Source organism: Astyanax mexicanus, chromosome 7 (genome assembly GCF_023375975.1).
Source record: "Astyanax mexicanus isolate ESR-SI-001 chromosome 7, AstMex3_surface, whole genome shotgun sequence".
In the NCBI taxonomy this organism is placed as follows: domain Eukaryota; kingdom Metazoa; phylum Chordata; class Actinopteri; order Characiformes; family Acestrorhamphidae; genus Astyanax; species Astyanax mexicanus.
Window position 1 is genome coordinate 7743975 of NC_064414.1, and position 11699 is coordinate 7755673.

The 11699-nt window shown below is 35.5% G+C and overlaps 2 protein-coding genes across 2 annotated transcripts in view; both read right to left on the minus strand.

The window, feature by feature from the left end:
• dcdc2b (doublecortin domain containing 2B) overlaps positions 1 to 1674 on the minus strand; it is a 30751-nt gene extending 29077 nt beyond the window's left edge. The window contains exon 1 of the mRNA XM_007247504.3: positions 1345 to 1674. The gene's annotated coding sequence lies outside the window, so the exon portion shown is untranslated. The remainder of the gene's footprint in view (positions 1 to 1344) is intronic.
• Positions 1675 to 1766: 92 nt separating this feature from the next.
• On the minus strand, positions 1767 to 11587 carry iqcc (IQ motif containing C). Its single transcript, XM_007247505.4, has 5 exons — positions 11443 to 11587; positions 9019 to 9162; positions 7703 to 7973; positions 5618 to 5739; positions 1767 to 3468 (listed from the first exon to the last, which is right to left on the minus strand). The coding sequence occupies exons 1-5, from the start codon at positions 11482 to 11484 to the stop codon at positions 3433 to 3435; spliced, it is 615 nt and encodes a 204-aa protein (XP_007247567.3). The 5' UTR covers positions 11485 to 11587; the 3' UTR covers positions 1767 to 3432.
• Between the last annotated feature and the right edge of the window lie 112 nt (positions 11588 to 11699).

Consider the following 11699-nt stretch of genomic DNA (forward strand, 5'->3'; position numbering starts at 1 on the left):
TGCTGCACCTCATTCCAAACACATCTGAACTAGTAATTAATATGTGGGTGTTTTTTTTTTAACACTATCCCTATCAATGCCCACATGCACACACACACACTTTTGATTGGTATTGTATATTTTATCCATATCATACCCTACTTGTATATAATATATAGTAAATAGGATCCTTATGTTATTAAAAGTTTATTTTTCTATTAATGCAAATTTACAGAAAAAAAATAATCCTTCTCTACTTCCAATGGAAGTCAGTGTATGAAGCTGTTTTGTATTATCATACACTGTAAAAGAACAACAACCAAATTATGGCAAAAAAAATAATAGCAAACTAGAGGTATAAGGTTCTTGGATATACTCTGGGAAAAAAATGAGACCACTTAAAATTATGAGTTTCTTTGATTTATCAAATTGAAAACCTCTGGAATATAATCAAGGGGAAGATGGACAATTACAAGCCATCAAACCAAACTGAACTGCTTGATTTTTTGCACCAGGAGTGGCATAAAGTTATACAAAAGCAGTGTGTAAGACTGGTGGAGGAGAACATGCCAAGATGCGTGAAAACTGTGATTAAAAACCAGGGTTATTCCACCAAATATTGATTTTTGAACTCTTAAAACTTTATTAATATAAACATGTTTTTCTTTACATTATTTAAGGTCTGAAAGCTCTGCATCTTTTTGTTATTTCAGTCATTCCTTATTTTCTGCAAATAAATGCTCTAAATGACAATACATTTATTTGGAATTTGGAAGAAATGTTGTTCGTAGTTATTGGAATAATACAACAATGTTCATTTTACTCAAACTTATACCTATAAATAGCAAAATCAGAGAAACTGATTCAGAAAATCTGAGTCTATTCATTTTTTTTCAGAGCTCTATTTGTATACTGGCCCTGACAATATATACATTTGGTGTTTAGGCAGCAACAGGTGTTTTTCCTTATTATTATTTTTTTACACCAGAGTATCATTTTAGTACGAATACTAAATGTACTGTGTTCATTGTGGTATCGAAGTCAACATTACAGTATTGTGACAACCCCGACACACCCACCGCACTTCTCTGACCCCACACCCACACACCTCCCACATTCTCTCACTCACACACCATCTGAAGGGCTGTGTGTGTACTGGATACATAGAGAACACACCCACATTAATAAAGGCATCTTCAGCATACAGAAAGTTTCATTATCAGTTTTCACATTCCAGCAGAACATGACCTCATACAGCTATAAATACATACACTATATATATACACACACACACTTCATACATTCCTCCTAACACATCACCCCCAACACACACAAACACACAAATCCACATATGTATATACTTACAGGAGATTACAGCATCCAAATATCCGAACACACACTGTACTCAGGTGTGTTTCAGGAAAGCAGGTGGTGATGCTGAGTGCGCTTTGGAGGAATTAGATCTGGTTTCTGATCCAGCCGTCTTGTGCGGTACAGCGCTCCACAGCCGCTCACGCACATTTAGTGTCTCTCACGCACACACTGAAGTGTTTCCTGGTTGCTATGGCAGCACTGCCAGCGAACGGTGGCAACAACAAAAGAGCAGGAGGAGGAGGGCTAGAGGGAAGAGGGGAGAGAGACATACACATACACAGAGAGAACAAGAGAGAGAGTACAATACGTCCAGAAGCCATAAATCTGATGATCTTGTCACCTCTCATCTCGTTCTCCTCAAAATACAACTTGTATCAATAAAGTAGAACAAAAACAAAACACAATCAATAACCTCAACTTCCTCACTTTTACATTTATTATAACAGCAATAATACAATATCATCAGATACCAACAGTTCATCACTACAAACACAAACTTATTTAATGGGACAATAAACAAAGAAAATAGACAAAAGAGGCAAAATATACAAAAAATCTAACAATGGACTCACCAACTGACCACCCCAGAGTCCAGGCCTCAATATCACTGGGTGCTGAGAAGCACAAAATGCTCCTATTTCTAAAACTGAACTTTGGGAGATGGAAAGTGTGCCTGCACATTTCAAACCCCCCACCACCATGTTTAACAGATACATATTTGGTATGCTTTGCTTTAGATCATTGATTCTCAATACTGGTCTTGAAGTACCACCATCCTGCTGATTTTATTGTTTTCCTACTGGAACACACTGAGTTTCCCTCAACAAGGGCTCCTCAGTTAAGTAAATTAGGTAAATTACACTTTACCCCGATGGTCTATTGCCTCTTTGATGCTCAACTGACATTAAATTGACATTCAACTACATCTCTATTAAATGCAAATGAACTGAAAGTTATTGATTTTCTATTGAATATAACCCTACATTCAACTCTGATCCAAAAGCTTATCTTAATATTTTATGATTGGGTTTAGGGTTAGATTTTAAGCTTAGGTTAAGGTTTGATTTTAGGATTGATTAAGGGTTAAGGTTAGGGTTAGGTGTAGGGTTAGATTTTATGGTTGATTAAGGGTTAAGGTTAGGGTTAGGTGTAGGGTTTGATTTTATGGCTGATTAAGGTTAGGGTAAGGGTAAGGTGTAGAGTTCAATTTTAGGGTTGATTAATGGTTAAGGTTAGGGTTAGGTGTAGGGTTGATTAAGGTTAAGGTGAGGGTTGAGTGTAGGGTTAAACTTTAGGGTTGATTAAGGGTTAAGGTTAGGTGTAGGGTTAGATTTTAGGGTAGATTAAGGGTTAAGGTTAGGGTTAAGGTTAGGTGTAGGGTTAGATTTTAGGGTTGATTAAGGGTTAAGGTTAGGGTTGGGTGTAGGGTTAGATTTTAGGGTTGATTAAGGTTAAGGTTAGGGTTAGGTGTAGGGTTAGGTTCTATTTTGAATAATTTACATTCAACATAGGGTTAAGTTAAATTTAATGGACATTCAATTCAGTGTTAGTTGAATGTCAGTTGAGCATCAACAAGCCCATAAAATGGACCATCCAAGTAAAGTGTTACCGTAAACTACACTAAACCCTAAAGGGGGACTGCTGCTCTAAGACGTAGAATGAGATCTACTGCTTTAGATCTTATATAGAAAAAAAACTTACTGCAGATTTTGTATTTAACAGATGAGCTGGAATGCAAAGATTTCTGCAGAATTTTCAGAGAGCATCTGTTCATCATGTATTTTCTGCTTTTTCTCCAGACTGGACATGACTGTCTACTAAAGATGTAAGCAAAAGAGAGGCCAAAAATGAATTAAACTTAATTAATGTCATATGAATTCAACAGTATTCATCTTCACAGAAGACACACACACACACACACACACACACAGATATGACACAAAAACTGTCCCAGAGGCATTGTTTTAAAAGTCTTTGTCTTTTTTTCCATCTCCAGAAACGAAACAGGTCAGCATGGCTGTGCTGCCAATCAGAACCTTCACTTCTGGCACCACTGTACATCAGTTCAGTCATCAGTTGCTAAGCCACTTCCATCTTCTGTTTCAGGGTCAGATACTGCCAAGAGGAAAGAACAGCATGAAGCACAAGAACGACATGCACCAAAGCACACAGAGTTAAAGCAATGCTTCTATTTTAATACCAAGTTCTACATGCCTTATTTAGTATTAAACAGGTCGATACTCATTTTAATAAGTACAGTTCATTAAATGGCCTATAATATTTCCTTTTCTACTAAAAAAATTAAAGTAAAGAAAAAAAAAAACACAGGGCCTGTGTACACTCGGCATTAACATGCCTTTAGTATCTGGACAGCTCTTGGGAAAAACTTTGACAGGACGCTGTTTACACTTGTCATTAAAGTGTGTCCCCAGAATGACTTTATAAGATCTGATTTTACTTTCCTGCAAAAAAAAAACGTAAGACAATCTGTACATAAAATGTTGTTTTATGTGTCTCACCAATTTAAAAGAACAGTGGGGGTTTTACAGCGCGTGGAACAAAAGAGGGTTCTCACATTCCCGTACAGATTTTTTCAACTGCAAAGGAATAAACTCTACTGCTCTCATCTACCACTAAACACACACACATGCACGCATCTCAATCTGGATAAAATGATCTGATTGTTTTGGGGTGTTTACACCTTTTACGAGAACAAGCGAAGACCAAACATGATTTTATCTCCAAAGGCACATGTTAATGCACATTACAAGCAAACAGTTACAAAAAGTACCATTCATTACTATTTAGGTATATTTAGCCAATAGCACTATTGGGAGCCAATCAGAAAAATATTTACTTATGTTTCCTGTTTAACCGATAAAAAGTTTATCTATATTAAAAAAAAAAAAAAAAACTTAAACATCAATAGTGAAGACATACTTAACCCAATTCACGTTTTGTAGAACATTACTTAATATCAAAAGCATATTTATTTGCAAAAAAATGTGATGCAGTGCTTTCAGACTTTTCCAGGTCTCTCTCTAACCATCACACAACAAGGTGTTGGGCAAAGCTGATAATTGGATTCATCAGAGAAGATGATCTTACTCCAGTTCTCTCTCCAGTCCAATCTTTATGGACTCTGGCAAAAAACAATGAGAAAGACTGGTGGAGGGCATGGGAAGATACATGAAAGTTGTGATTAAAAATCAGGTCAAAACCACCAAATATTGATTTTTGAATTCTTAAAACATCAGTATAGTTTTCCTATATAATTATGAACTTGTTTTCTTTGCATTATTTGAGGTCTAAAAGCACTGCATCTCATTTTCTGCAAATAAATGCAAATAAAATGACAACTTTATTATTGGGAATTTGGAAGATATGTTGTTACTAGTGAAATAGAATAAAAAATGTTTGTTTTACTAAAACATATACCGTACCTATAAATAGTACAAATCATAGAAACTGATTATTTTAAAGTGGTCTTAAAGTGGTATTAAGATAAGATAAGATAATCCTTTATTAATCCCACAATGGGGAAATTTACCATGTTACAGCAGTGCAGAGTAAAGGACAGAGAAACAGGTTAGGAAAAGGTAAATACAAATAATGTTAAATCTATATATACAGAAAACCTACTGTAGGAAAATATATAAAGAGTATTTTCATGTGGTTAATTTTTTCCCCATATTCCAGGTTTTACAGGGGCATTGTAGTGCCAGCAATCAAAGTACTGCTTTTTGACTTATTAGTCATAATATTAAAAAAATGACATCTATTGTTTATTTTTATTTTATTTATGAGCTTCTGGAAGTGAAGTGTCCTACAAAGGTTGATGATTTTCAAACAATGATGCCTCCTTCTTCTCCTCAAACAATTCAGCTAAACATTGGAAAACAACTGATTTCTTTTTTTTGTTTAAGCAAGAAAAATCATCAAACTGTGCAGGACACAAGTCCTCCAGGATTAGTACTGAAGAACCCCATTGTATACTGTCCCTGTCACCGAAACCTTAACTTCACTTTGCATTGTGTGGAAATTTCAGGATAACTGGACAATAAAGTCATTTCTTCATAAACTAAGCTTATGGTCAGACAGCAGGGTCAGCCACGCTACCACACCCTGCTCGTCAGCTTATTGGACACGTGCAATAAACCTATAACCCTGTGAGTCACCACTGCCACAATTACAGCTAAAGTTCAGAACAGTTTTCTTCTCATAAAGGTCATATAATAATAGTAACAAAATTCATATGTCATACTTTCTTCCTGCTAGCGATGGCCTGCTGAATCCACAGCAGCTCCATGGCCAACTTTCTCCTGTGCTGTCTCAGAGCTTCAGGAGTGTGAGCTACATCTTTGAGAAGAGAGCTCGCCTGGTGGTCTGTCAGAGAGAGAACACACACACAAATAAAACAAATAAAATGAGGTCAATTTTTAAATCAAATAAGTTATGTTCTGTCTTGATTTCAATATTTTGTTAATTCTTTATTTAATGACAGACAACCTTGAAAGAATGGTATGAGTACAAATCAGCCCAACCCAAATTATCTTAGTGGTTTTATAATGGATATTTAATTGTAAATAAAAAAATGAGTGTTAAATTGGAAAAAAAAGTAAATTATATTTACATTATTGGTGTAATTCACTTAAAAATAAATTGTACTTTTACCACAAAATTGTGTTATTTATTTTATTGGGTTATTTATCCATGATGATATTTCCCTGTATTTTTGGGAGGGGGAAAGTATTAAAAGTATTAAATATTTTGTTAATTCTTTATTTAAAGACAGATCTGGCAACCTTGAAAAAATTGTATGAGTATAAATCAGCCCAACCAAAAACTTTCTTAGTGGTTTAAAAATGGGTTTTTAATTGTAAATAAAAGAATTAGCATTACATTGGAAAAAGTAAATTATATTTACATTATTGGTGTAATTCACTTAAAAATAAATAGTATTTTTACCACAAAATTATGTTATTAGATTTATTTATCTATGATGATATTTCCCTGTATTTTTGGGAGGGGGAAAGTATTAAGAGTGTAGTATGGTTTAAGTCTGGCAGACTAGATACATTTGTACTGTATTATAAAATCTCAGGGCTGTTTTTTTTACTTGTTAAATTAGAATATTGTAATGTGCTGAATTAACTATATGTTAAGCAAGATGCCGCATTCGCTTTCTGTTACGCACTGGTTATACTCCTTTTTTTAATTAAACATGTGAAGATCTCTCTTTTACCATGAACACTATCTAGTAATACATTGTCTGTTTGTGTGTATGTGGATACATGTGTGGTGATTGAGTGGAAGGGTGGGGTTATGGTTGGATGGAATTTAAAAAGGATAGTAAAACACTACGTCTCCTTACCATAATTCTGAAAATGTTCCAATAAAACGCTTTCAATAAAAACTTGATTACACAATATGTTATCCATAAGAGTTTGTTCTGATGATAAATATTATAGAAAACTATTTTAATTACAATAAGCTGTAAAGCCTGTGAGATTTTGGAACAGGAAGGGGCTACACTTTAACCCTTCTATTAACTTTGAGGTCAATTTGACACCATTCAATGTTAAACATCTCTCTAAAAAAAAAAAGTCAGTAACGTGTGTGTGTGTGTGTGTGATTTATATATAACAGTTTTTCTTATTTAATTAAGACAACCAAGTAAATATATAGGACATATATTAACATAATATGTTTTTAAATGTCCTATACATATTTTGAAAGAACCAACATTTTTTGATGGTTTGTTGTGATCCCAAGCTATATAAAACATAAGAGACATAATTTTTTGTCACAAATCTGTGTTGGATAATATTGACACAATTTAATAATCTTCAAAAAACTTCAATCTGCTTTAGGCTCTAACCTACAAGACCATAATAGTACAACATAATCTTGGTTAACATGTTTAATTATAGTAATTTTCCTGAGGCTTAAAATTGCTGGTTGTCAAACTGACCCTAAACATAAAGGGTGTAAATTTGAGGATAACATGAGGGTTAAGGATCCCTTACCACACATAGAATCATATCAACCCAAAGAACCACTTGGATGCAAAACAAAATGCTTTAAATGACCTTTTTAGTTGTAGTTCTATCCAGAAGCAAAAATGACTCCAAAGTATGTTATAGAACATTTCTGATAAGTGTGCAGTCTTAATCAATGTCTAGTAAACTTAGATCTTGCCCTTGGTGACCATGAGAGAATAAGAGTTATTTCCAGATTATGGCTTGATATGGAGAACTAATTCTAATTCTAGTATTGAAAGAAGTCACAAAAGTAACTCATATGATTGCATAACACACTGATACCCAGACCACCATCAAACACACACCTTTCTGAAGTAAGCTGTTTGTCTCCAAGGCCACTCTTCTGAAATCTGCAGCTGTTTCACTCTCCCGCTCTCTTACTGTCTCCTCTCTGTCACCCTCTGGTGGTGTAGAAATCTGTCTGCAGTCTTGTTGTTGTTGGCTGCTGGGTTCTTCATCTCTCTCAGCTTCTAAGATCTCAGAGTTTGAGGGAGATTTTTTCTTCAGTTTCTCAGGAGCTTCGGACTGATCCTGTGTTTGGATCTTTGGTCGATGATATCTGAACAGTCCACTCACCTGAAAATAAGAATAGATGAAAAACACACACACATCACAACAGCCATGACTGTAAAGCAAAGTGACCAACACTTCTCCAGGAATGGACTGGAATGGAAGACTGCAGGTAAGCAGACCTACAGAAAGAGGCTGGCCAGGACTACTATGGCCTGAATGATGGCTGATTTTAAAGACCCAGGATTTCCTTTTTACCAAACAAAATATTGTAGACAATGTAATAAAAATTACTGAAATTATTTTGGACGCAACACTGCCGTAGTTGAATGTCCACCTGACAATAGGGTGATACTATTTACAATATGATCGAAATCAGTTGAAATTCAGGTATTTTTTTATTACAGCCATATATATATATATTGCACAGCAAATACACAAAACATCAGTTATTTTTCAATATCAGACATAAATGAATGTGAACTTTGCAGTGCAGGGGGCTGTAAGAATAGACTAAGGCCCGATCCCATTTCACCCCTTGCCCTAGCCCTACCCCTTACCCCCCTGTCCTTTAGAAGCACAGTTCAAACAGAGGGGTATGAGAATCACTGGTAAGATGGCGGAGCAAGCAACCAAAGAGACCCACAAATGTAAGTATTTTCCTTGTTACAATTAGCACTATATTACCATAGCTTAATGTGTATTTTACATTTTTATGACAGAATTCTTCATAACAAACATAAAAAAGATCACTAGTAACTTGTCTCAGTAGCTAGCTAACTAGCTAATTTTCCCGCTCCACCTTAAATGGTGCAACAGACAGCAGGGGCTGCAGCATTTAGGCGGAAAATTAAATAAAATAAAAGCTAATCAAAGCTAATTTCAGCTTCCCATAATAGAGGAATTGAGGAATGAACAATAATAATTAATTCCTGCAGCACCTGCCCAAGTTAACCAACAGCAGCTAGCTTACTGAACTTTAGCGCTCCTGGTGACGTATCAGGTGCTTGAAGGGTCGTCCCAATTCTTAGGGGGTATATTTTTACCCCTTCCCCTTGGAAAAGGTAGGGATAAGTGGTAGGGGTAAAATGGGATTGGGCCTAAAACTTACCCGATCAGTAAAGTGGGGTTTGGGGATGAACTGGCCCCTCCAAGTCAGGTTTTCCAAGGAGCCCTCAAGTTCTCTGACCACATCTTCAAATTCAGCCTGAACTGACCCAAGGTCTTTCCTCGTCAGGTAACCCAGACACCGAGCCTAAAGCAGAGAAAACCGGGTGTTACATGTGTGTTAAAATATCACCTAATTTAATTAGCAGTGAACAGTATTTTAGCCAGTCTTGCAATGATCAATGCTTCAATAACTATGATTAACAAAATTTTGTTGTCTTGAATGCTTTATTATGCTAGTCTATTATCATCATATCAGTGGCATTTAAATGCTCTTAAAATTACGTAATATAATTTATCGCTATCATTTCTGGGACAATATATCGTCCACAGAAATTGTTATTGGGACAGGCCTACTTCTACTACTTAATATGTTTCACTCTCATCCACACCACACACAGATTTACACATTTTAAAAAAACACTACCAAAAAGAATTGATATAATTCTGACTAGTGCAAATGCTCAATTTTTGCCTCAAGTGGAGTCAGATCTTTACATCTTTATTTGAAATTTTGGAAAGATGTTATTGCTAAAACTAGAAATGTCTATTCCAGACATTACCTAACTGCACAGGCATCAACAGACAAGAACACTAGAAGAATGTTACAGCGCACAATCAAAATAGCTGCAGGATGTAATAACAGCGTACCTGTCAATTTTACATTCCAGTCAGAACATTAACAGTGGCATGCCTGATGTGGGAGGACACATCCAAAAGGCAGAGCTGGTAAATATTTCACAACTATTAATATATTCTAAACAACTTTAAATTAGTATAAAAAATGTACTTGATTATAACTTTTGCTCAAGCTACACAGTTTTCCATCTTAAGTTTTTTAAAATTGCATGTTTTTTTGCGTGAGGATGGTTTGGTTTCTAGAGGGATGACACTAGGGCAGCACAATATAGATCATTTTAGCATTGTCATTGCAATGTTTGCATGTACAATATTCACACTGCACGGCATGCAATGTCACATAAGGCAAATTAAAGACTATACCTGTTATTCTACAACTTTTTTGGATACAAACAAAAAATGTTTCACTGTTCTTCGACAGATTATTAAATCTAATTTATTTGCTTACATTTTGTCACTTTTTCTCCCTGATAAAAAAGCCAAGTACCCCACCCACACTTTTGCCATCATAAACAATGCTTCAAAAACTAGTAAATGCCTCTTCCATTACACATGAAACCAGACATCGTCCTTTTTTGTTTAAACTGGTGCTGATTCAGCACTACAAAGCCAGGAATCTGGCTTTTATACATCCCATAGCTCCCTCTTTTGCTGCATGCAGGTAAAGCAGTCACATTTGCTGTGATATTCTTGTGCTCAGTAGACCTATCAGTGTTCTCTGAGGACAGGATTTACACTTGTCCACTGCTGAAGAGAGCGGGCTAGTTTAAATAAGCATATACAAAAAAAATTTAATTCAGTTCATAAGAAACTCATTTATAGATTTATGACACACAGCGTGATCTATTTTAGGCGTTCGTTTCTTTTAGTGTTGATGATTGCGGCATACAGCCGATAAAAACACGAAAATCAGTATCTCAGAAAATTAGAATGTTATATAAGACCAATTGATACTTTTGGCAGTGTGGGCAGTGTCCAAATCCTGCTGGAAAATGAAATCCACATCTCCATAAAAGTTGTCAGCATAGGGAAGCATTAAGCAGAAACACTGCACTGACTTTTGACTTGATTTATTATTAAAGGTTGAAAAAAGAAAGAAAAGTTAAGAAAGCGCTTCAAAATATTGCAAAACATTGGGCCATTTTCAATTTGGCCATTTTCATTTTTGTTGACAGTTATATATTAATGAATATTAATAAATAATCAATTATTTTGAGAGCACAGCCAAAATTACACTGTTATACAAACTGTAATTACACTAAATACTTTACACTGTATCAAAGTGTCATACCTACAGTGCTGTGTCATTAAAATATATATGCTTATATATAAGTTAATAAAACATTTACAATAATGTGACGGATGTGCTCACTTTTGTGAGATATTGAATGTTAGCTAACTTAGCTAGTTATCCAGGTGTGTCTGGAGACTTCTGGGTAATATGTCAGGTAATAACGTTATATGTAAGTAACTAAAAAGCTCTTGGTTTTAACACTTCTATTGCAGACTGTTTTGACAGACTATAAACATTAGCTAATTAGCTAGGCTAACTTGTAAAATGTATTTAGGTTATTTAGATAACCCCTTTTTTTTTTTTTTTTAACGACACCGTAAGAATTCTCGTTAATGCTACACTAATTACATTAGCTAACTTACACTTAACATTAACCTGAACACAGAGCTCAAAAACTAAAAACTGAGCTCAGAACAGAGGAACACACTGTTTTACCTGAAACCTGGTGATACTCTGCGTCCATTCCTCCTGCTCCATTAATCCAGTTAAACCATCGCTGCTCTGTTTCTCCACAGTAACGAACTTTCTCTCCTTCTGCTCCTCCTCCTCCCGCTGCGGAGAGAAGCCTGGAGCCCTCTAGCGCCGAGCAGCGACATCACCCCGCTCCGCTCGATTCATTAAACACAGGAGTCGACTCCGAATCATTTGATTCAACTCAGTAGAACCCCTATCAGTCTCAGTACTAGGGGTGG